Source organism: Penicillium taxi (genome assembly GCF_028828555.1).
Source record: "Penicillium taxi strain IBT 34144 chromosome Unknown utg000006l_segment0_segment0, whole genome shotgun sequence".
NCBI classification, from domain to species: domain Eukaryota; kingdom Fungi; phylum Ascomycota; class Eurotiomycetes; order Eurotiales; family Aspergillaceae; genus Penicillium; species Penicillium taxi.
The window spans coordinates 2,543,721-2,568,312 of NW_026643208.1; the positions used below are offsets into that span (position 1 = coordinate 2,543,721).

General features: G+C 44.1%; 7 protein-coding genes across 7 annotated transcripts; 4 read left to right on the forward strand and 3 right to left on the reverse strand.

The window, feature by feature from the left end:
• Window positions 1-291: 291 nt before the first annotated feature.
• N7495_010042 (NPP1 family protein) lies at window positions 292-1,088 on the reverse strand (the record flags this gene model as incomplete). Its single annotated transcript, XM_057212693.1, has 2 exons — window positions 292-784; window positions 832-1,088. Coding segments are annotated over 2 exons (750 nt in total), but the record flags the coding sequence as incomplete, so codon positions are not given.
• Window positions 1,089-1,866: 778 nt separating this feature from the next.
• Window positions 1,867-2,879, forward strand: N7495_010043 (5'/3'-nucleotidase SurE; the record flags this gene model as incomplete). Its single annotated transcript, XM_057212694.1, has 3 exons — window positions 1,867-2,053; window positions 2,106-2,314; window positions 2,361-2,879. 3 exons carry the CDS (start codon window positions 1,867-1,869, stop codon window positions 2,877-2,879), a joined length of 915 nt encoding a protein of 304 aa, XP_057059557.1.
• Window positions 2,880-7,015: 4,136 nt separating this feature from the next.
• N7495_010044 (uncharacterized protein) lies at window positions 7,016-7,350 on the forward strand (the record flags this gene model as incomplete). The annotated part of the gene is made up of 2 exons (XM_057212695.1): window positions 7,016-7,130; window positions 7,178-7,350. 2 exons carry the CDS (start codon window positions 7,016-7,018, stop codon window positions 7,348-7,350), a joined length of 288 nt encoding a protein of 95 aa, XP_057059558.1.
• Window positions 7,351-8,795: 1,445 nt separating this feature from the next.
• N7495_010045 (ATP-dependent 6-phosphofructokinase) lies at window positions 8,796-11,261 on the forward strand (the record flags this gene model as incomplete). Its single annotated transcript, XM_057212696.1, has 3 exons — window positions 8,796-9,497; window positions 9,591-10,052; window positions 10,107-11,261. The coding sequence occupies 3 exons, from the start codon at window positions 8,796-8,798 to the stop codon at window positions 11,259-11,261; spliced, it is 2,319 nt and encodes a 772-aa protein (XP_057059559.1).
• Window positions 11,262-11,852: 591 nt separating this feature from the next.
• On the reverse strand, window positions 11,853-13,438 carry isn1 (IMP 5'-nucleotidase ISN1; the record flags this gene model as incomplete). The annotated part of the gene is made up of 6 exons (XM_057212697.1): window positions 11,853-11,945; window positions 12,008-13,171; window positions 13,220-13,234; window positions 13,282-13,302; window positions 13,354-13,364; window positions 13,414-13,438. The coding sequence occupies 6 exons, from the start codon at window positions 13,436-13,438 to the stop codon at window positions 11,853-11,855; spliced, it is 1,329 nt and encodes a 442-aa protein (XP_057059560.1).
• Window positions 13,439-14,020: 582 nt separating this feature from the next.
• N7495_010047 (uncharacterized protein) lies at window positions 14,021-14,725 on the forward strand (the record flags this gene model as incomplete). The annotated part of the gene is made up of 1 exon (XM_057212698.1): window positions 14,021-14,725. The coding sequence occupies one exon, from the start codon at window positions 14,021-14,023 to the stop codon at window positions 14,723-14,725; it is 705 nt and encodes a 234-aa protein (XP_057059561.1).
• Window positions 14,726-17,245: 2,520 nt separating this feature from the next.
• On the reverse strand, window positions 17,246-18,154 carry N7495_010048 (Spk1-like Ser/Thr protein kinase; the record flags this gene model as incomplete). Its single annotated transcript, XM_057212699.1, has 2 exons — window positions 17,246-17,571; window positions 17,650-18,154. 2 exons carry the CDS (start codon window positions 18,152-18,154, stop codon window positions 17,246-17,248), a joined length of 831 nt encoding a protein of 276 aa, XP_057059562.1.
• Window positions 18,155-24,592: the final 6,438 nt, after the last annotated feature.

The following is a 24,592-nucleotide window of genomic DNA, read 5'->3' on the forward strand; positions in this document are numbered from 1 at the left end:
TTGGTGGTGGAAATGGTAATAAAACGTTCTTATTACTATGGGGATTACTAAGAAATTGGAACGCAGGATTACCATTTGAAAAACAGGGTACATCTGGCTATCATGTGATGGCCTAATGCAGTTTAGCGTTGAGTCCCATTTAACCCAACCATTATTTAATCAGGGACTCATAGAGAGACAGCACACGAGCGGAAGTTAAGTTGTAATCCTCATACCACCTGGGCACCCTGCATCTTCACTTCATAATCGTGTGTAGGTAGTCACAGATTTCAGCATAGATGTCACTCCTCTCTAAAAAGTGGCATCGCCCAAGTTGGTATCAAAGTGAGCATCAATAAATGGCACAATTGCGCTACCAAAGTCTGTCGTATTCAAAGCATCTTGAGCAACAGTCGGAAGTGATTCCCAAGCAATCAAAGGCTCTGTACCTCCAATAGTAGAAGTAAGTCCACACTGGTGATCGACAGGCCAGATGCTGTAATATTCGATCAAAGGCGAAGTGCCATCAAGCGTGAACCCATCAGTGCTACAGTCCCAGCCTCCATGAGCGGATGGACAAACAGCGACGACATTGTCCGCTGTAGTTTCGGTAGAATCCGAAAGCCAAACAATGACTCCTTCCCAGTCGTGACGATGGCCCAAACCAGATGAAGGTTCATCTTTCGGGAAATACCACGCGTACATGATACCGTAGTAGTCACTGTAGGTTGCTGCCCGAACGTAAATCTGGCCAGTGCTGCTGCTGCAGTCTCCACTAGAGGAGCCGGTAGTAGCAAGACCAGCACTGAGAATATCAGAACATGAAGTTTGCTTCAACAGCAGGGTTCTCACTTTGTATCGCCTTCAGCGTCGACGGCCGGGAAGGGCACACATCCATTAACTACCTTGAGATGTGGCTGATATGCCAAATAAACATCTCCGGTGGTTCCTGAGGGAACGGTTTCATCAAATCCAACTATGTCATCAGAGCCGACGGTTCCCCGTCCTGACAAGGTGTTTGCAGCACTTGTGCCAACCAACGCTGAGAGCGCGAGACCAGAAGCAAGCATAAGGTTCATGATTGAAAGGTAGGAAGTGTTTAATCCAGAACTGATATGAAACTAATTAAGGAGCACTTAATCATCGTCGTGCGCTGTGGGTTTTATAGTGAAGGTTGGAATTTCGTCTTTCCTTTGGCTCGAATACTTTAGCTCCATTGCCCTAAAGGCTATCTAGTTCCAAAACGGTGTGAATACCCCATGAAGAGCGACATCCGACGGTTGACCCACTTAGAAATAAAAGTGCCCGTCATATTGTAATCCCCGTGCACTGTGAAGAATCATTCATTCGTTTCTGTTGTGATAGCTACGGACACTAGAGCGTGTAACGCATGCAAACCTGACCGCACTTGATACCAGGCCACTAATATCGGTCAATTTCACGCATCCAATACTTTTTGAGCCTAGTACTATAATTAGCTGCATTCAGGAATATGTCTATACTGAATGAGACAAGTTAGAAAGGGAGAAAAAGGGACGATATGTGAAGATGTGAAGTCCAAAATGAGTATTACGAGATCTTGTCTTGGCAAGGTATTTCCCCGCTTCAAGTCCTCGAAGCGAGATTACGCCCAGGTTTGAAGAAATCCACATGCTGAAACTAGAGGCTTTGACTGGCTGATAGTGATATTTATCGGGAATTTACAGATGTGCTGCATAAAGGGTTCATAAATATGGTTTATTTATGAAGCTTCGGTCAGCATCAAAGGAGCACATTGTTGACAATAGTACATATATCCCGTCCACGGGTATCATGAAAGCTTTCTCCATTTCGAGGCAATCCTTTCTCTATTAGCTGCCTAGGTAAGGCTTACAGTGTATTTTAAGTATGCATATCGGCACTGTCATTGCCCTTTCGGCATCCATTTTGCTGACGCCCGTTCACGGAATTAATATTATCTCATCCAACGATGATGGCTGGGCCGAAGTAAACATTCGTGCTCTGTTTCAATCGCTGGTGGATGCTGGTCACTCCACTGTCGTGTCGGCCCCGGCTGAGAATGAGAGCGGAACAGGTCAGGCTAATTCCTTCATTATTGTTCACCCTTGCTAACGGCAGCTGTACAGGATCGTCGTCGGCGACACCAAGTGTCCTCGCCAAGCCATGCGAGTTTAATAGCTGTCCATCAGGCAGCCCATCCATGGGATATAATGCTTCAGAGCCCCGTCTGAATTATGTCAATTCATATCCTGCGACATCAATGGCCTACGGTATCAACACAACCGGACCAGAATTCTTCGATGGTGCCCCGGATCTTGCGGTGACAGGTCCAAACGTGAGTCCGATATTCAGATGCACTCTTCAAATATTAATCCTTGCAGGTTGGCTCTAATATTGGCTTAGAGGCTTTCTTTTCTGGGACTGTAGGAGCAGCCACATACGCGGCCCATGATGCTGGAATTCCAGCAATTGCTTTTTCCGGAGCGACCGGGGCTCAGACTGCGTGGAATGCTTCTTCAACTTTCCCCAATTACAGCCAGGTTTATGCAGATTTATCGGTCAACTTGACCAATGCATTGATCGATTCGGGCACACCATACTTGCCTGACGACGTTTGGCTGAATGTGAACTTTCCCTCCGTGTCTGATTCTGAGTGCTCAAGTGCAGCCGATTTTAATTTTGTTTTGACACGAATTCATGTCGCTTTACCACTTATCACTCCAGACGATGTGACTACGTGTGGTAGTTCACGTCTACCGAGCGAGTATGCGTTGGCTCTGACCTCTGGTTGTTATGCTAGTGTCTCGGTAGGAATCGCAAGCACCAAGGAAGATGCAAACGCCACTATCCAGGGAGTTGTTTTGAACAAGCTGAGCAATCTGCTTACATGTATAATTTGAAATATCTGTATGTGAATAGGTCCTTTGGCTAGTCGATTAGAGGATAAATGAACGCAGATTCAATACTTCTAACTCATAGAGTAGACTAGCCAAAATCAGAGGCCCGAAAGTACATTCTCTCAGTTTTGTCTTGGATTTCGGTCAACTTTGTTCACGACAGGTATTCCTTCAAAGACAGTGACCCCAAGTACTGCAGTCTGGGTACCAGAAATTAACTTCCATAAATCGGGGGGTAATACCCCAACTGGATGATTGGACAGAAAGTTTGTGAATGTTCATGGAATAACCATCCCTAAACTATGCGGCGCAGACTCTACAAATCCATTTTTCATGTATAATTTGCGGCCTGGTGCATCCGCAAGAAGAGAAATATATGGCTTGCCATCAGAAGGAGCCTTTTCATTGATTTCCTTTAATAGCGCTTTCAAAATCACATCCCCTAGCCCTTTCCGCTGATGATTGGGATGTACCGCCATATCTGCAATATGGAAATGCCAACCACCATCGCCAATGATTCTGCCCATTGCAATTGGCTCAGAAATACGATTTTCGGAAGCGAAGGAGATGTAGCAGCCGTACCAGCTTCCTGCTGAGACTGCAGCGGCCTAGGATGGGGTTTTGGGGGTAAGGCCCGATTTGGCCCGAAGATCGCAGTAAGCAGGCACTGGAGGATATCCTTCGTGAAGTTTGTATCCCGGTGGAAGGCTATAGTCGTCTTCAGAACCCATATTGAAATGACTATGGATGTATAAGAAAGCGATAAAAAGATGTAAATATTCAGGGGAGGCTTTAGGGTAATTATTTATGAGCCCCGCTATTACGCTATCTAAATCGTATGACCCCCTTAAACGTGGTTCCCAGTTGCTCCGCCAACCCGCTCCGCCAACATGACCTCTCCGCCATCCATCAAAAAACTAGTATCTCTGTACCAACACATGTTTTCAAACTTCAACCATGCTACTTATTCACCCCCAAAAATCAATAAATATTGATTTTTGGGGGACTGTCTATTAAAAGCTAAAAACATGTAAAAGATAGCAAATATGCCTCTACTGTAGCAATTGCATGTGCTTTAAACGTACCAAGATCAGTTTTACGAGATCAAATCAAGTGTCAGGAGAGTTAGTGTAAACACCGTCCCTCTGGCCATAGATTCACTGTTTTGGAAGAGAAATCTACTTGGCTCTATCTTCGATGCGCCAAAATTGATCGTTGACGATGCTGAGGAATCCGGGAAGCCTCTGCCACGGAAGTCAATGTGGGAATATATATGATTTGATATGGAACTCTATGCTCAATTCTTTAGGCTTCAATCTTTGAATTGAATTGTTACGGAGTCACCGATAGCAGGAAGAGGTCTGGTTACTAGTGAACTCTTGTTTATAGCATTGAGGGAGTGGGATATAGGGCTGTCTAAGTGGCCAATATGAGGACTTATAATTTATTAAGATATTACACGATCATTAGAATGGGATTGAAAGTTATCAGCAGATAGAATTCGTCCAGTTTTAGTCTTAGATGAAACGATAAAAGGTCATAATAAGACATCACCTCTCAGGCTCCTTAGCAGCCTCCGATGATGAAGAGGAAGAGGATCAAACTAAAGGTAAGATATAAACTGGTCATATATATGTTGTCAGTTGTGATTGGCGAGAAAGATAAATCAGGCACATGTAGTAGCGAGCCTGCTATTTGACTCACCCAGCAGTCCTAAGTCCGTTGCCTAAATGCTTTGGGCAAGTTGGAATGACCCGCTCGGGGCCAGCACAGAGATATCATCCAGGTCTCGAAGAACTTTTCGATATATTCAGCTTGACCCGATGCTCGAAAGATTGAGGCAATAGTATGATGCACGAAGAGAAGTTCTGGTGATGGTAACAGGGCCTGGGTAACTTTGTCGAAATCCACAACGGTCTCCTGGAAATTTAGCAAGTTCGGCTTTCAACGATAAATTTCGTATTGATTGGAATAATTTGGGGCAAATTTGAGTGAAAAATGAAACGCGCCAAATCCAATATGAACCGAATTGGTCAAAGTAAGAGCGTTGCGGTGTTCGTTGATATTTTCGTAGCGAAAGCGTTTTCCATTTCTTCTAGAATTGAGAAACAAAACTTCAAGGTGGTCCAAACTTTGGTCTTAGCTCGAGCTTCTTCATCAGTGGGCCATGTTGAAATGAAAAAGGGGAGAATATGGGCACATTGAGTTTGACAGGCCGGAGTGGCCATATCATCTTCATCGAGTGTTGCTAATTCCTGCCTGTGGGTGATACTGCAGCTCTGATTGTCTCTGTTAAGACAATCTTCCCTCAGTGATTTAAAGCGTTTCATCGGAGTCGTCATTTCAGTGTACTGATTTTCGAGTTTGGCCTGAGCGTCATCACAAGAATAATTTAGTGACATGCTAGGGGTATGACGCGCCCTCATCGGGATCAGCAGCTTGTTGAGCAGGTCTGTTGCACAGTCCTTTATTTCGGAATCTGTTCCACATTCCTTAATTTCTTTTTTCAAGATTTTTTCTCCCATCTTCGGGCAGATGGTCAAGAAAGGCAGTAAGTACCTTCACAGTGTGATCGCTGGGGCTGTGGCATCGTACTGCGTGACGCGGTCCATATCAAAAAAGAGGGTGTCTATTGCGGTAGTGATTGTGATAGTAGCAGATATGGAAGAGAATTGGACGTGGAGGTTATCCTGGTGCCTGGTTGTCACAAATATCCGCCTTTTAGATACACCCCGGGGTCACATGAAGACTAGGACGTTATAAAGTTCACCGCCTGATCTGTCACAGAATCAAGGAGCCTGTTGATCAATTTTCTGTTGTTCAATTTATTCAATGTTAGTATGAGATGAGTAATTCCCGCTTCAAAAAGTATTTCTGACAGAAAAGAGGTCTTAAAAGTACCTTTCGCCGACGGCAGCACCTCCGCTAACAACTCTCCTAAATTATGTTTCCAATTATCGAATACGTATCCTAATGAGGGTTCAGGAGCAGGTTTGGGACAGCTGTGGTGAAAGATACACAAAAAACCAGGATTCGGAGTAACTAGAACCCGCGGTGATATCACAATACTTGGCTATTAATACTAAGAATCCTTTATTCTGCACATTCAGTGAGCATACTACCCACGGCTGCTGCGAGGCTAGGTTGATCAAGACCTTGCTGAGGTAACAGACGTTTCCCACAGTCAGCTTATATGTATAGTACTGACTTGTGAATTGGAACAATTCCAAAGTTTGGAAGAACAATTCGTTCCCAATGGCTAATCAGATGGTGTGGGGATTGAATCGGTAGTTGAGTTCAAGTAGAGTAAGAAAAACTTGAGGTTGTTGGGAAAAGAGCCCGAAGGACGAAGATTAAGGGAAAAGCGGAGTCTTGACCAAGTTTGTTCTGGTTCTGGACGCTTCACCAGATCTTTCCTTGTTGATGAACTGAGTTTTGGATGTATCTAACAGAATTTACCTTTCTAATTAAAGAGCCATGGCATCTGTACCTATGTAGGTCTTATAGAAGACGTGTATGTAAAGAAGAGAGAAATATAATGAAAAGGTAGCTGAATAGGTAGCCTAGAATCACATACAACTAGATCAAGAGGAGTTCAATCGGAAATCAGCTCACTCACCACGGTACGTCCGCTTAAGGGCTTTGACTTTCTCTTTTACTCGTGAGGTCTTTTCATTCACAATCCTATCTTTTTATAAATCCGCTCAGAGCGATTCATAAACCCATTCAGAATAAAACGATAAAGTATAGAACAGATCTATGTATAGTGTCTTTTTCGGAAGGAATTTCAGTGGTAATCATATCTCCGTGTTTATTCAAACGACTCATTTTGGGCCTCGGCCATTATTTGGCGTTCGGCTTTAGACTGCTCTGCAAAATTTGCCAATTTCTATTACAGTGGTTTCATTATGGAAGAATTCAAGACGAATATGCATTTTTGGCTTCTCATTCACAGAGTAACCACATACCGACTCGCATTCCAGGAACATGTGGATAACCCCTTTTAGTAGGACATGAGAATGTCAGTACCTTGTTATTTCCCTGCAACTGATATTTAAGCCACACCTTTTCTTTTCTTACCCTTCAATTATACCATACGTTTCATCGATTGCGAATATCTCCGCAGAAATATTTACAACATGAAGTTCTCATCGGTCGTTTTCGCTTTGTTTGCTCTGGCTTCTACCGGCCTGGCAGACAAGACATGCACCCCTAGCTTCGATTACTGCTCTGACGTCCTGCTCAAGTCGAAAGGTAATGACCCATTCGGAATGCATTAAGCTTCTCGCTAAGTAAAATAGGTTTCACGGAAGCTGATCTCGAGGCTGTAATCAATGGAACTGATCTTCAGGATACACCGGTCCAGAACGTTCTATACCATTGCACAAACCCTGGTCAAATTGGCCATCCTAAGCTGTGCAGTAGTGGTTGCAAGGATCCTGCGACAGAGGGAAGTCACGGTTGCGATGCGTAGGTTATTTGTCCCCCATGGGCTTTCAGCTCTCGGCTATTCAGTGTCTAAATAATTTTTGGACAGGTAATCTTGTCAGGCCATCTCGCTTGATAAACGTTATTTATACTTCAAATTAATCGATAATTCTATTGAATTTAGCCATGAATTTGAGGTGTCAATAGTATGTCTGTTTGAAAGATACGGAGTAGTGAGTAAATTACCAAATGGTGCGTGCACGTCTATAATGATTTATATAATATTAATTCTTGGTCTGTTCATAATGTTTGGGCTTGTGGTTTAGTGGTATAATACTCCCTTAGCATGGGAGTGGTCCGGGGTTCGATTCCCCGCGAGTCCATATTTTTGCTTCCACGATATTTTTTCAAAATAGTTTTCACTAGCGCTTACATATATCCGTTAACCGAGAGATCTCATGGTTCGTGCGGGAGCTATTGACCAGTCATTGTGTACTCCCAAGGTATTTTTGGGGATTTATTGAGCTGCTTGAGATCTATCTGATCCACCGGCAATATACACAGTATGTTTTACACTAGGATCTGATGGTATTTTGTCCAACCATCCCTGATGTTGTCTCTTATCATGAAGATTTGAGGAAGCTGATCCGAATAAAATTTTACTGTCGACCTTGTGACAGTTCAGTATAATTCAGTATAACTAATTTATCGTGTTCACAGTCGGAAAGGTGTCCAAAACACTACCTAGGTAGTCACGGGAATCTCGGAGGTAGTACCTAGATATGGCTCCATACCTGCCTGCTGTCTTATTTAATAATGGCGCGCTCCGTAGATGGTTTTTGTCGAACTTCTCGAATAGGTTAACGGAGGTCAGTCACGTAGAACCCATGACCTGATACCAAAACCAGTATGGAAATCGTATTAAGATATCAAGAGGAAAAGCAATTGAACGTCCAGACAATCGAGAACACGATTTAATCCTGTTTCTCAGAGGTAACATTGAAAAATGAAGTATAGATCGACCCATAGTCATATGACATCACCTGATTCCAATGACCAGACACCCCGCGCTAATCTCAATTAGGACTGAGTCGGTGACATCATTCAAGATGCACCCTTTACGTATTTGCAAATTTTAACTGCAGAAAAGCTATGATATTTGTAGATTCAATCTTCTAGCAAGACTCACATACATCGTCCATCTTTTCTCACTTTCAACTTGAATCTCCCCCTTTGATCTCCCCACTTTGGCCATTTTATACCTCCGTGTCTGACGACACTCCCCACTTCTGCATTTTCTCACCGGATTTGTGGTCAACCCCTCCACCCGGCCCGTCCTAATTAACTTAGCTTCCACGGCGGCGTGGTCATTTTTCATCCAATTCTATAAAACCTATCCGCCTCTGCTCTTCGTTTCCTTTACACGCTACTTTATTTTCTATTCTACATACAGTTCGACCAACCCCCCTGGTCGATCGTCTCGATTCCAGCATGGATTCTAACAAGGTCCCCGTGGAACCTAAGAAGCGCCGTATCGGTGTGCTCACCTCCGGTGGTGATGCTCCCGGTATGAACGGCGCCGTGCGGGCTGTTGTCCGTATGGCTATTCACTGCGACTGCGAGGCTTATGCCATCTTCGAAGGATACGAGGGATTGGTGAATGGCGGCGACATGATCCGTCAGATGCACTGGGAGGATGTCCGTGGTTATTTGTCCCGCGGAGGTACCCTGATTGGTTCTGCTCGTTGCATGACTTTCCGCGAGCGTCCCGGCCGATTGCGTGCGGCCAAGAACATGATCCTGAAGGGTATTGATGCTTTGGTTGTCTGCGGTGGTGATGGTAGTTTGACCGGTGCCGACGTCTTTCGTGCTGAGTGGCCCGCCCTGCTGGCTGATCTCGTTAAAGCTGGTGAATTGACCAAGGAGCAGGTGGAGCCCTACAAGGTTCTGAACATCGTCGGTCTTGTGGGATCCATCGACAACGACTTGTCTGGTACTGATGCCACCATTGGCTGCTATTCATCCCTAACCCGTATCTGTGAAGCCGTCGACGACGTCTTCGACACCGCATTTTCACATCAACGAGGATTCGTTATCGAAGTCATGGGTCGCCACTGCGGTTGGCTCGCCCTGATGGCGGCCATTAGCACTGGTGCGGATTGGCTATTCATTCCTGAGATGCCCCCAAGGACGGTTGGGAGAATGAGATGTGCGACGTCATTAACAAGGTACGGCTTTCCTAGAGAAGCGATATATCATGTTTCAATCTGACCATCTAAATTATAGAACCGTCACGACCGAGGCAAGCGCCGTACTATCGTTATTGTTGCCGAGGGTGCGCAGGACCGCCAACTCAACAAAATTTCTAGCGACAAGATCAAGGACATCCTTACAACACGACTGGGCCTGGATACCCGAACGACCGTCCTCGGCCACACACAACGTGGTGGAGCTGCATGTGCATATGACCGCTGGCTGTCAACATTGCAGGGTGTTGAGGCTGTTCGTGCCGTACTGGAGATGACACCACAGTCCCCCTCGCCCGTCATTACCATTCGCGAGAACAAGATCGAGCGCACACCCTTGATGGATGCCGTTCAGCTTACCAAGAATGTGACAGACAAGATTAACAACAAGGATTTCGAGACTGCAATGACCATGCGTGATGCGGAATTTAAGGAATACTACCGAGCATACTTGAACACCGCAACTCCGGATCACCCAAAGCTGTACCTGCCTGAAAATAAGGTAAGAAAAGTGGTGCCATGAAGTTTATAGTCTCATGATTCTAACTGGTAACAGAGAATGCGCATTGCCATCATCCACGTTGGTGCTCCCGCTGGTGGTATGAATCAGGCCACCCGCGCCGCCGTAAACTACTGCCGGACCCGCGGCCACACCCCCCTTGCCATTCACAACGGTTTCCCCGGTCTCTGTCGTCACAGTGAGGACACACCTGTCAGTTCAGTCCGAGAGGTCACCTGGCTCGAGTGCGACAGCTGGGTCAATGAAGGTGGTTCAGACATTGGTACTAACCGCAGTCTGCCTGGGGAGGATTTGGAAACCACCGCGAAGTGTTTCGAGCGCCACCAGTTCGATGCTCTGTTTGTGATAGGTGGATTTGAGGCATTCACAGCAGTTAGTCAGCTACGCAAGGCTCGTGCCCAATACGATGCTTTCAAGATCCCTCTTGTTGTGTTGCCCGCCACCATTTCGAACAACGTTCCAGGAACCGAGTACTCTCTTGGCAGTGACACTTGCTTGAACACCTTGATTGAATTCTGTGATGCCATTCGCCAGTCTGCATCGTCCTCTCGTCGCCGTGTCTTCGTTATCGAGACCCAGGGAGGAAAGTCCGGCTACATCGCAACCACGGCCGGTCTGGCCGTTGGTGCGGTCGCTGTGTACATCCCCGAGCAGGGCGTCGACATCAAGACCCTATCGAACGATATTGACTTCCTACGCGACAATTTCCGTCGCGACAAGGGTGCCAATCGTGCTGGAAAGCTGATTCTCCGCAACGAATGCGCCTCTAGCACTTACACCACCCAGGTTATTGCTGACATTATCAAGGAGGAGGCCAAGGGCCGTTTTGAGTCCCGTGCTGCTGTGCCTGGTCACTTCCAGCAGGGTGGTAAGCCCTCGCCCATGGACCGTGTTAGAGCACTGCGCATGACCATCAAGTGCATGCAACATATTGAGGAGTTCGCTGGTAAAAGCCGTGATGCCATTGCCGCTGATAAGATGAGTGCGGCTGTCATTGGCATCAAGGGTTCCCAGGTGCTGTTCGGCCCTATGGGTGGCGAGAATGGATTGGAGGCTACCGAGACCGACTGGGCTCGCCGTCGTCCCAAGGATGAGTTCTGGCTTGACCTGCAGGAGACAGTCGATGTTTTGTCTGGACGATCTGCTTCCCGCCGTAACCAGGAAACCTGGGGCTGCTATGAGAGTACGTAAATTGTCAAACCAACCCTGGATTCCTTGGATTTCTTGCCATTATGAGTTTTCAATTTTCAATTTTCGACTTGCGCTTTGCGATTTGCGATTTGGATTCTTCGATTTACCGTTTGTGACGCGTTCTGACCACCTATGGGCCAACTTGCCCATCGCTTTGCGACCTTGGATTTCTTGGATTTCTTTTTACCCTACTTGGATATTAACTTTTCGCTTCTTCCTCTCTTCAGACCACCCGAAGCCTCCCGTCCCTGGATCTCCATGAAGTCCGCTCACGGTCCCGAGCAAAAACCATTCATTCCACACTATGCCATACTCTTCATAATGCGACTATCCCGTTTTCTGGAACTATCGACTCAAGATACCGCCGTATCTGCTAGCCGACAAGCTTGAATGGCTCACGTTTGTACGACGCTACGCAACGCACTTTCAAGACATATCGATCTGGAAGGCGACATGTTTGGGCGGAGTTCCGGTCTTTTATTTCTTAGTTTTCAGTCTGGCTTTAAATATAAAGGGATAAACCAATTGACTCAATGCTATTGATGCAAAGTATGTAGCCCGAAATTGAGATGATTACCTAGGTAGATTCCTTTAACTATGGGATAATGAAAGTTCCAGCTCGTCCAATAAGTCGACCGTCTCGGTAGGACTGGAAATCCAAGCAGTGGTGGAAGCCAAGCGAGCCTAAAGTAGTTAGCATATTGTCTCATGCACCATGCACTGAATCGAACTGTTTCTGCTCTCACCTTAAAATCGTTAGCTCCAGCCGACAAGAATTGATCACCGATATGTAACGTCTTCGACGGATCAATGCCGCCAAAATACTGCTGACAAGCACGAACGCCCCAAGATTTATCACCAATATCAACAAAAACATCATTTCCACCATTGAAGGCGCAGAAAGGGAGTCGTGACCCAATAGCAGATCTCTCTACTGTATTCTGCACGACGAGCACAGTCTCCTCCAGTAGTTCCCGGTTAATGCGCACCCCATTAACAGGATACACACCAACAGCGCGGTCCTTCCGTAGAACAGCAGCGGGAAGATTGAAATTAGCCGCGCATGCACGAAGTGCAGATTCAGCTAGATCAAGAAGTTCTCTGATGTCGTCTTCGCGCCACGCTCGCATTTCAGCTAGGAGCCACTCGCTGCGTCGCACATATGTGAGACGCACGTCGGAGGTCGGGTCGAATCGGAAGAGAAAGTTGCTTTCGCCGCCCATTACTATTATGCCTTGTTTCTGGTCTGGTGTCAAAGAGGTGGATTCGTGTACTGCATCTAGTAAGCCGTAAAGTCGACCGTAGTACTTCTCAGCCTCCTCATACCCGGCCGCTGTCACGATACCGACTTTCCGGCCTTGTTCTAGCAGGCGAATTATACGGGGGATGACTGGGTTTTCGGGCGTGAGACAGGCGCCGTCATCGTAGAGGGTCACGTCTCCGTCGAACGTAACGAGTTGGACGTCGCTGGATCGGACTAGGCCGAGGAGTTGGGCCGAGTTCAAGATTAGGCGGATGTCATTGAATGATGGCGCCACAAACCTTCGTCGGCTGATGAAGCGGCGGTCGTTCTGATATTGGAATGCATCTTCTAGATGCAGCTGGGTGAAGAAAGTACCGACTGATGGCACTAGCAGCTTGAGTTTGGATTTACCAGGTGTGTTTTGGTTGTTATGTCGAACTGCGGGGCTGAGATAAGCCTTGAGAACATTATGTCGATCGTCGGATATTGTGTTGCCTGAATAGGCAGAAATGAACTTACTGTGGTCGTTTATCAGGATTTCCACATCTCGCATAATCTCTGCATATCGCTGGTATGTATCGGCAGCCACGGTCTTTAGCCCCTCACTATGCTCCGGATAAGAGATGTTGGGCTGGGAGTGCAGTACAAAGGGTACCGCCAGTAGACCCTATATTGGATTGATAGCTGATTCAATTATTTTGAGGTGTTGACATACTTTGATCCATTCAATCTGATGTTGTTAGAAGAGGTCAAGTTCTAGATAAGAGGACAACATACCAATTGATCTCGACGATGGGTCTGGCAGGGGTGATTAGACAAAGTACGGGATTAGGCTGCATTAATTCTCACCTTGAGAGCGTCTAGAAGAGAGTCAGCGGTTGATATAGTAGTCAGACAAAATTAACTGACATTCAACGCGATAGCGTGTGGTCATTGCGTTAGCTTGTAGGTGGCTTGGGTTAATGTGATGTGGTAATTACTCCGAAGTTCGAACCCCGAACTCCACAAACAAACAACTTGTCTGACTCACCTTAATTCCTAGACTTCGATTTTATCCACTTCTTCCACTTCTCCACTTCTCCACTTCTCCACTTCTCTCATTGGATATTACTCTATTTCAAATTCATCATTTCGAGTCATAGAGCTGCTCTATTTTATTTCCTCCAATGACGTTTTACTTCTTTTCCAGGTCACATGATTTCTTACATCCTTATTGGTCAGACTAAAGCCATGACTTTGGAAGCTTGGTCCTGGAGGCTTGAACCGGGGTACAGCTAGGTTAATATGAGGCATGATGAGTCTTAGGCTGCAGTGCCTCACACGTCACGTCGGTCTTTCGGAGTTCAGTTCGAGACGATAGGCAACACTCATACATGAGTATTTATTGCAAGGGAGTCACCGTTCTAAATAGTATACAACCACACACATAACCTACAAAGAACTAGCTTTCTTGACTCGTTTCTACTGAACCTTGGATATGCTGGCTGCTCATCAACATTCATTCAACAAAACAATTATGGAGAACAATACTCGCTCAGATACTCCTCCGCCATATATTAGTGAACATGACGAGTTTAATTATAATTGGGATAATAAATCCACCAAAACTCTGGTCCAACAGTCTGAAGTCACCGACGCAAACATACCATTTACGCCCTCGGTCCCCGAGCTGCAGGTACAGACTCGTACAAAATCCTGCAGATCTGGCTTCGACTACCCAGCCGAACTGACCCAATACGGTATCTCAGAAGAAGACTGGATAAACTTTACCCAAGCCATTCGCGATGAAGCAAAGCTTTCGCGACGACAATGGTCGACAGTTGTCGGCAAGACTATCGGCACTCTAGCCATCGGCGGCATAATTGTTGGCTTCTTCGGCGCTGTCCCCGCCGCTATTGTGGCTAGAACTTCTCAGAGACGACAGGAGAAGCGCAATCTTGCTGCTGCGCTTGCTGGGAATGATGACACGCCCTTGGCTCGTCATATTGCCCGTTGGAACGAGACTTTCTTTCGGCCTCATGGTGTTTTGATTCGTGTCGAAGTTCCGGAGGGGTACTTGGGGGTTTTACTTGATAGGGATTTGCATCGGGATGAGTATGGCCCTATCGCTGCTTACAAGAACCGCGATAGCAACTCTCTGAAAGCTAGAATTGTTATCATGGTGCTTGAGGGTTCGGTGGAGAGTTCGCCTCGTGCCTCTTCTGCCACTGGAGGAGAGTGATTTGAAACTCAGAAGGAATGAGTTATGTTATTACTTTATTACGAAGTTATGATTTGTATATGTGTGGAAGAAGGGATTATATGCCAAGTAATGGATAGTGGTTAAATAAAGTTTTCGCGTCTCCCAACTCTTTTCTTATTTCATAATGTACCTCATCATTTGGCTGACATGGTATTTCGTGGTGGTAGCGCTGGCGTTGAGCAATTTTGAACCACCCTCGTCCCAGTGAATAAAACATCGAAACGAACGACCATTACATTCAGTGTATCTTTTCTGAGCTCAAATAGATTTGCTGAGCTTTAATTCTACGTATACCATTCCTGGTCTCCTCCCTATCTCTTGCTATTTTAGTCGGTATATTTACTACTTGCTTTCAAATATGCTTTTGGTCTTCTATTGATCTCTTCAAAGCTGGTTGACCTGTATAATTGCGGAACTGTAGAATTTACAAGAATAGTTAAATAATGAAGAAGCTCTCTAGCCTATAAAAATGCGAATATTAACGTAAATGCCGACTGAAAGTATCCGTTACTAATGCTTCTAAGGCTCTAACCTTGTAAGATTATGGAACAAAAGGACTCTAGATTAGACATGTGCATGGGTTGGGTATGGGTCAAAATTCATACCCATATGGGTATTTTTGATGCCTTAATGCCTGATTTTCGCCTCAACCTAAACTAAATTAGGGTAATTAGTGCCTTAGTGCCTAATTTTTGCCTCAATCTAGTACTAACTAGGTGACAAATATCACGTGAAATAAAAATCTTGGCAAAAAGATGGGTTTATGGGCTGGGTGTGGGTTTTACTTCAAACCCATACCCAACCCAATGAACATGTCTACTCTAGATGCCTTGATTAAGTATATCACTACTATATAGTGCATTAGTATGCTCTACGACAAGAATTTAAATACCAAGGAAATCTATTATAACGTAAAAAGAAGCGACCCTGATACAGACTGTCAAAGTACGGTCAAAAGTGAGTGTATAAAACATGCATAGTGGCTAGAAAATGGTACCGGTCTAACCGCTTGCAGCCGAGATGGGCAAGTAATGCGTAGCCAAAAACGGGGGTCCAGATCTGCACCGGCCAGCGTACAAACAGTGCGGAGTGTAATTTGTACGCTTTATCAGTAAAATGCAGATGAGCCCCCGAGAATCAACAACGATTTTAGTAACTGGAAGACTAGGGGTGAATAAGCAAAGAATATAAATAAATAAAGCAGAGTTAATTTTAGCCTCAATACAAGCTTTACTCGGCTGTTGTTCAAAATTTAATACTTGCCCTATAGGTCCATTTGTCGATACCACTAGACCAAAGTGGGGCACAGGACCAATGGTTCTGATGCTGTTGGTTCGACATGAAGTGAATCTAGCGAGTTTTGTCTATTTAGTTACAGCGAGGATAAGATTGAATAACACAACTCTTACAACTTCGCATCGACGCACCTAGATCTATTCCATCAAGAATACTAGTTGCATATGCACCGTAAGAACGTCACCGTTCCGACACCATTTGTTAATTTTCACAGAACTCTATGTTATCTCTTTAAACTCCGATCATACTCATCCATTTATCGCAAATATACATGTGTTCTCTCTGCTTTCCGAGGTCGGTATATAAATATTTGACATAACGGCCGTACGAAAGACTACTCAGGAAGTTTGAAAGTGTGTTATCCGTAACTAAGTATCTTGAAATTCATTCGAACAGATCTCGACAATTACATTTTTTGAATCATCGAAACCAGGATTCTCTCGCGACGCGAAAAACTATAAAGAATAGCACATCTATCCACGGCGCTGAAACTTCAAAGTCGGTATAACTTTTGGACCTCATCGAATACATCCTAAGTCACAAAATACAGCAATCTATGGTAGAGCATTCCAGTCATGTCCGAAACCTCGTCTTCGGCTTACTCCTATAGAGATAATATTGCTGAATATTGTAGTGTCGGGGTGGTAATTTAGAGGATAAAGCTACAAATTGATTTGATTGATTTTCATGCGCTATATGATTGGCACGATCTCGAGCGCGGATATGATGCGTAGAATGGGCTATAGGAGGGACTCTTTCCTTCGATTTAGCTTAGGTTTGAAGACATGAAGTAAATGGATAAGACGATTAATAATCTGGGAAAAATGACATTTGAAACAACAGCAAGAAAGCCCGGGGTTTTGCGTGACCCCTATCACTGCCAGATAGGATTTTTCGTGTATATTTGTGGTCTAAAATAGCAAGCTATCATTAAAGCCATCTTTTGAGAACCAGCCCTAGGCTAGGCTAAATCCTTATTACATAGTGGGCCACATCGCAATTAAATAAAAAGCAGAGGATTTTATGACTCTATGCTTTCATGTGAAAAATTTAATGCACTCTCATAGATGTGAGCTGAATGGACGTTATGACTGTTCAACAAGCTTAAGCCCTTCACCCCCTTCGTCTTCTCAAGTTTTCGATTCTTTGGCAAATCTTCTGACTTTCTCCACCGCTCATGGTCTAGGTAATATCACCCACTTGTCACAACGCATCTAATCCTCTTATAAACTCATCAATACCGATTCGCGTGCTAGGCTCACAAAGAACCTTTGACAATAGGTCTAGTTTAGCATCAGAGTACTTGTTTTTCCCCACTCTCTGGATCAGAACTTCTTTAACATCCTCTCGGCTTAGCCACACTTTGTCTTTAGAGTTGTCTTCATCAGGATCCACGAGATCTTTCCAAATTGGCCAAGAATCCTCATACCAATCCGATTGCGATACCAGTTCCCATGTCATTTCCATCCATGTCATTCCACATGCGAAGATGTCGACTCCTTTATCATATTTCTGAAGTCTCATAACTTCTGGAATTTCATAGAAACTGTTAGTTTGCCAAGATAGTTTCCAAGATCAATCATGGTGGAACCGAAATCCAAACTTACCAGGCGCTAGATATCCCATTGTTCCAATACTATATTTCTCAGAGGTCGCATCATATGTCGCCACATCAAAATCGGCAATTTTGGGAAGAGCTCCGAACATCAAGATATTCGCTGGCTTAAGGTCGCGGTGCATCATGCCCTTATCATGCATCGCCTTTACGCCGAGCAAAATCATTCTGAAGTATTTGTTGAGATCTTTTTCAGGAACCTCATAATTTTCTAAAAATTCCACCAAGTCACCATCACTCGCCTTTGGCATGACTGCAAATGCCTCATGGTTTTCTTCAACATAAAAAGTTTCATGTATCAGAACAATATAATCGCTGATGACTGAGTTCTCCAAGGTCGTTCCAACAATCATGCCACCCGGATCTTTAGTTGCTGATTTAGCAGCAACAGCGAAATGGCGCCAATGAGACCCGTCTAGGCTCAGCATACTGAGTACGGCATCGTAAACAGTGCCGAATCCTCCTTGCCCAAGTTTCTTTCCTAAGTCGAGACGCATTTTGGTGACTTGGCAATCTCTGGCTTCATTTTCAAACACATATGAATCGTCCTCAACTTCTTTTCCTATTAGAGTGTACATAGGGACAGCGACATATGTTCTTGGCCCTTCCCATGCTTCTTTCATCCATTGCTGAAAGATACCCCAGTTTCTGATTATTGACGGTGTATTTCGACGTAGTATATGGTTCAAGCCATTATTCTTCTGCTGAAGGAGATTTCCAGTTGAAAAGTTGCGCTTAGCTAGGTGAGTCTGTGCTTCATGTATCGAGCTGTCTGCCTTGATAGTAGTTGGCGCAGAGCTGGTCGAAGATATCCAAAAAGCGCAAATGCTCAACAAAACCAGCGGAAGTCTGTTAAGCTGCATTTTGAAAATATGTCCTTCAAAATGAGGGCCGTCGATTCTGATTGAATCGGAAGAAAAGACTAGTTCACCCGTGGACAGGAATGAAAAACCTACAAACAGTCCAGGAAGAGAAACAAATACTTTATAAAGTGGAATATGGAAGGGTCATGTGAATAATTTGAGATCAGTCCCAAATATAGGGTGAGAAAATTGATCCTAGAGCCATACTAAATATTATTTAGATAAGTCATCAATTCTATGGCCCCAGGATTCTAGAAGGATGGGTTCAATGTTCTATGATATTTTTGGATTACCATCTTGATTATTTAAATGAAACATTCCTCAGAATGGAAAACCTCTCATATTTATAATCATAATCCACAATGAGAATATCGACATCAATATAAGCGCAAATTTGTTCTCTTTATAAAGCAGGAACCTTGGAAGGCTTGCACAAACAAATAAGCCGCCAAGTGGTCTCCACAAATCGCTACCTGTCCCGGATTTGTAACATTACTTATTCATTACTGAGGAGATTCGCGATTTTGGACCCTAGTGAATCCTTCAAATCCTTCCAAGATTTCAAGGTTGAGCCAGAGGTTTGACCGTTTCGAAAAAGGTCCCGAGGTCTAGAACTTTCATCAGAAACCATAACTTCGCCACTGTAATATACTTTTAAAGAATCGTATGATGCGAATCTTCAGCTACCTAGCTTATGAGCTTGTTTTTCTCTGAGATAGTTTTATAAAGCTAGAAAGTGCCAACAAAAAAAAAAAAAAAAAAAAAAAAGACGAAAGCTAGTAAAAATAGGATAGCTCATAAAGAGAGTCTGCTTGCCTGGGTAAGCGAGGAGTTTGAATGATATTGGACCAGACGTGGGTGTGGATAAAAGAGGAAAATATATCCATATATATATATATATAGCAGTTGAAGTTACAGTTGAACATAACTTGCCGGCTGTACCAACAATTTGGCGTCAGGTCACATTTCCTAGATAGCCATGATTAGAGGGGCCATATGATGGTGTGGCGGAGCGGCCACTCCTAAAATAAATATCCTCCTTCTTGATCAGGCAATTTGTCCCGATATCAAGATAAGAACCTGCTCAGCTCTTATCGAATCTGCCATCAACTCAACTTCTCTTTTGTAGATTTCTTTGTAATGGGACTGGACAAAATCTTTGATAATACTTCTAGCCAATTTCAAAAGAAAAAGATCTAGATAGATATAGTTGTTGATCTCGTGGTGGTGAACCCGGGTTCCCAGCCCAATCATCCAACACACGCACTAACAAATACGCAATCGCCAACTCATCTAACAGAAAGGGACTATGTCATTATTGGATCTGGTGCTCCATGCCTTTCTGTAGCAAGGACCTTGTTAGAGCGTCACCAATCTGCAACTGTGACAGCCTTGGGAGAGCGAACATTATGTTCTGGTGCTACAGGACGCAACGGTGGCCAGATGGCATCGAACGTGGGAGTACACACATCTAGCTCATATTCGTGGACTAGGAATGGCTGGCAAAATCACTTTTTTCATCTTCAGAGACTTAGAAAAGATGCAAAAGTTGATTCGAGAGTATGATGCAATTGAGTCGAGTGATATGCAGCAACTGAAGAAACTACGTGTATTATTGCTGAAGATAAGTTCAATTACCTCAAGGAAAGTATTGTGTGCTTGTAATTCGGCCATCATTTGATGAAGGGGATTTACACTATTCTTGAAATGTGATGCTCTTGTCAAGGGATGCAGATTTCTTCCCTTACTTGCCATGATTGATTTTCTGACAGGATTGGGACTATGGGGGTCATAGAGCAGCCGGGGGAGCTCTGCTTTCGGCCGGAACTGTATGACCATATCACCTAGTCATAAAAAGGTTTGCCGCTCATTTAGAAAATACGTCGACAGACTCAATATCGAAACCAACGCATCCGTCGAGTCTGAAAAGTACTGCTCTAATTTTACAGCACCAATAAGTTCAGCCTTCCCATTTACTATCACGACCTCGCGTGGCCCACTTAGCGTCACAAATAGCATCTATTGCACAAATAAATAGGCCGGGCAACTTCTCTCCAATCTACGAAGATGAATTTACCCAAATTCACCCACCCCTTTAAGGAAACAATAACAGTTCTTGACTCAACGCCGTGCCGAACTACGGCACTTCTTTCTCCTGGAAATTCCACGATCAAGAGATATATGGTCCTGCGACGAATGAATACGTCCATGGACTATAATATCTAGAACAGAGTATCACAATGGGATATTTTTACTTCGTAGGCGAGAATGCTCGCATAGAGGAACCCGTAACTGTCGACGACAGCTTTATGGGTGGTTACTCAGTCGAGCATGTTCAATCCGTTCTCCCAGTGTTCTTTGGCCAGAGAGAAAACTCCCCCTAGCGGCTGGCCAGCTCTTGAAGTGGTATCGTGGGCCTTTCTTCATACGGAATGCTATTGATTAGAAAGCTTTCGTTGAAGTTTACTAGACGAGATGGGACGGGAGAGTTTATTGCTGCTGTATTCAATGACTATGGTATGGCTAATTAATTGATGAGCGAAGACGCTAGCCTTGAAAATATTAGGTGAAGATATGAGCAATCGGCTTTCAGGTGCGTATGAGCTGGACGAGAAGAGGCTTCGAGATATCCTTAGGACACTGGAATAAGTCAAGGCTTTGAGCATAAAGTTGTAGCTGAAGCCACTGGATGCCTAAGGATGAACAACTTTGAGCTGCAAGGTTTCTTATACAAGTAATTCCTAGCTCTGTATTTCACAATATTTCCGTGAATACATCTTCCAATTTAAGTCATCTGGACAAAAAGCTTTTTCCCGGAAAAATAATTTGAAAAAAAAAAAAAAAATCATGTGGGTCTAATCTCATATCTCCAGGCTCGTTGGCCATCTCGCCAATGAAAAGCATTCACAACGAACGTCTTTACGAACATCACTAAAGCAAGCAGTGAACAAAAAAATGGATCAAAAAAATGGATCAAAAATTGGACTCGCGGGGAATCGAACCCCGGACCACTCCCATGCTAAGGGAGTATTATACCACTAAACCACAAGCCCATTTGATGTGGGTCAGGAACTGAGCTTGGTTAATCTAGTCGGTAAGCCTATAGATCTGGGATCAAGCACTGTTTTTCCGTATAACATTTTTGTCTATGCTCTGGGTGTCAGATTATACCGATAAGACCTGTTGTATTTAGACATGTGCATGGGTTGGGTATGGGTCAAAATTCATACCCATACCCAACCCATCAGGGGTAAGGTAAACCCATACCCATACCCAACCCAACCCACGTGGGTATGGGTTGGGTATGGGTTGGGTATGGGTCCCATATGGGTATTTTTGATGCCTTAATGCCTGACTTTCGCCTCAACCTAAACTAAATTAGGGTAATTAGTGCCTTAGTGCCTAATTTTTGCCTCAATCTAGTACTAACTAGGTGACAAATATCACGTGAAATAAAAGTCTTGGCAAAAAGATGGGTTTATGGGCTGGGTGTGGGTTTTACTTCAAACCCATACCCAACCCATATGGGTTTTGGGTAAAATTTCTGACCCATACCCAGCCCATTGTGGGTTGGGTTGGGTTGGGTATGGGTTTACCCAACCCAATGAACATGTCTAGTTGTATTTTGCTCCCGCCTCTTATAAGCGTTGGTGGTCAGATCTGGTGAAATGGTGCGGGATCATATATTTAAGGGCGGTCATTAAAAATAAAAATATTAATATTACGGGCAACCTTAGACCTCGGAAATAATAATACTTCAAGGCCCTGATTTGTGGATTACATTGAATCACGTGTAAGGTAATTTAACATACGTCGTGCACCAGACGGTAGTTGTATGCAGCCACCAAAACGAAAACATGAAAAGGGCTACCCATCACAGCAAAATAAATGCTAAAATCGGTGTGACTAACCGTAAATGTCAGCGGTTCCAGGGCTGAGCCTCTAGAATTTGACAAACGAAGGCAACAACTCCGGTCAAAAGGAAAAAGCTTCTGCGAGATACCAGCACCGATTTCATTACACGCATGAGTACAGCCCAATTCAAACATACGCTGAAGGATAGGCAGTATAGCAGAGATAGCGAGCAGGGAGAAAAAGCCTCCTCGTGGGATCCTCATACTGCCTCCACCACCACCGGTGTCAAACATATTGATAGCAGCGTCAATTGCAGAGAAGATATTAAGCCCTCAATACGTACGTTTAACAAAGGATTGGCAATGAAATGCGCAATATGCTGGCTTAGGTATCATTCAATAACCGAGATTTTTTGAGCGGGATTGATGGTATTGCTTGTCTCATTGCGTGTCAAGTCATCCTTGTAGTTTGCTATCTATTATAAAGTAACGATTTGGTCACATGACTGCTGTGTTCCAACATCAACGATATTCAGAAAGACAGGCGAGTGCTGTGATATTGTAAGAGATGAAACGATGTAAGTGGGATGCATACGTTATAGGTCATAAGTCTGTATACACACGGAAATTAGCCCCACCCACCCCAAATATATATAATTACTTCAACCACCTATATCTACACCAATATTATAGCTATAGCTGTATAGTACATATATCTATGTAGGCAAATGATAAGAGAACAGAATTTTATTCAACATTTAGTATAATATCCCTTATAATTACGTACAGCGGCTAATCTACATGACATAGACCTAATTAGGCTATCAACCGTCGCTTGTGGAATGGCATCCCAAGCTTAGCAAGTACAGGCCTTAAAATAGGCCCAATCAGCTGCAGTTTGGCCCATTTCGACTATTTCGGGGTGTAGCTTTGTTAATTTACATTTTAGAAGATACCAACATGGTTCGATCGGGCTAATAACAGACGACCGTCATACACCTTCAGATTATGTATAGGATTTTTTTGGTCACCGTCTCGGTGACCGAGAAAGGTCCCTTCGACGCTTCTCTAATGACTGATTTCTAGATTTTGAGGAGGTTTGAGAAATTCTATCTGTTTTATTTGACATTGACGTTCGCTTCATTTTACCTGGTAGGATGGTATTTCACATTTCCTACCCGGCTGGAGAAATTCTTTGGCGTGTCTCAAGTTCCATCATAACAGCTGAAACAGTCTTATACTAGATTTTCGAAACAATAGCTGCCCGGTAGCACTTTGGTAGATGGGACAAATATCTTATTTGGTGCGGATGCGGCTAAAAAGGCGACCACTAGACACAAATCGGTATGGAGGCTATACTGGCACGCCAGGATGCCGTCAGTCTCTTAGACGCTTTGGAAAAATAGTAGAGAGAAGCAAAACCTGGTATGCTCTAGGAAGTGGGATGATCCTTCAATTAGCTTCCTCTACATGAATGCACGATATACAAAGATATGAGATAGCGCACTCCTTTTAATAGACCCATTTTTAAACAAATAAATGTTTTTTAACAACAACCTTGAAACAAAATGAAACATAAATAAGAAAATAGAACTAGATGCGACAAAAGTAAAATCTAGATTTAGACAGTATTATAGATACTAACTATTAGTTTACAGTAAAATTATCTAAGGCCTCCCTCTAACCTTCGTATTATTTGATTGTTGAGACTTTTTTATTTTGCATCGACTACCAATTGGCACATTTACAGAATTTCAAGTTGTTACATGAAGTCCAAAAAATAAGAGAGAGAAAAAAATATAGTTCTCCGATAGGGGGAATCGAACCCCCGGCTGCCGTGTGAGAGACGGCGATGTTAGCCACTACACCATATCGGACATTAGATATTAGTCACGCTATTGAGTTTAATCTTATCCCTTCCAGCTTAGCACCATGAGTCTCTATAGCCCCCCGTATGTCGGGAATCGTTAATGAGACACTCCAGGACTTACTGCTGTTGAAGAAACTCAATCAAATGTCCGAGGAGCTAATACGTCTCCTTGAAAAAGAGGGTGATCGTAGCACCGAAGACGATTTGGCTCGACTCATCACCGTAGACCAATACATCGGCAGTACACTAAAGGGATGTTTCTCCTACCCAGAGCCAGAGAAAAGACCCTTGGTTTATACAACCTATCGGCCTAGAGGGGCTCTCAGAACTTAGAAAGAAAGTTTCGAG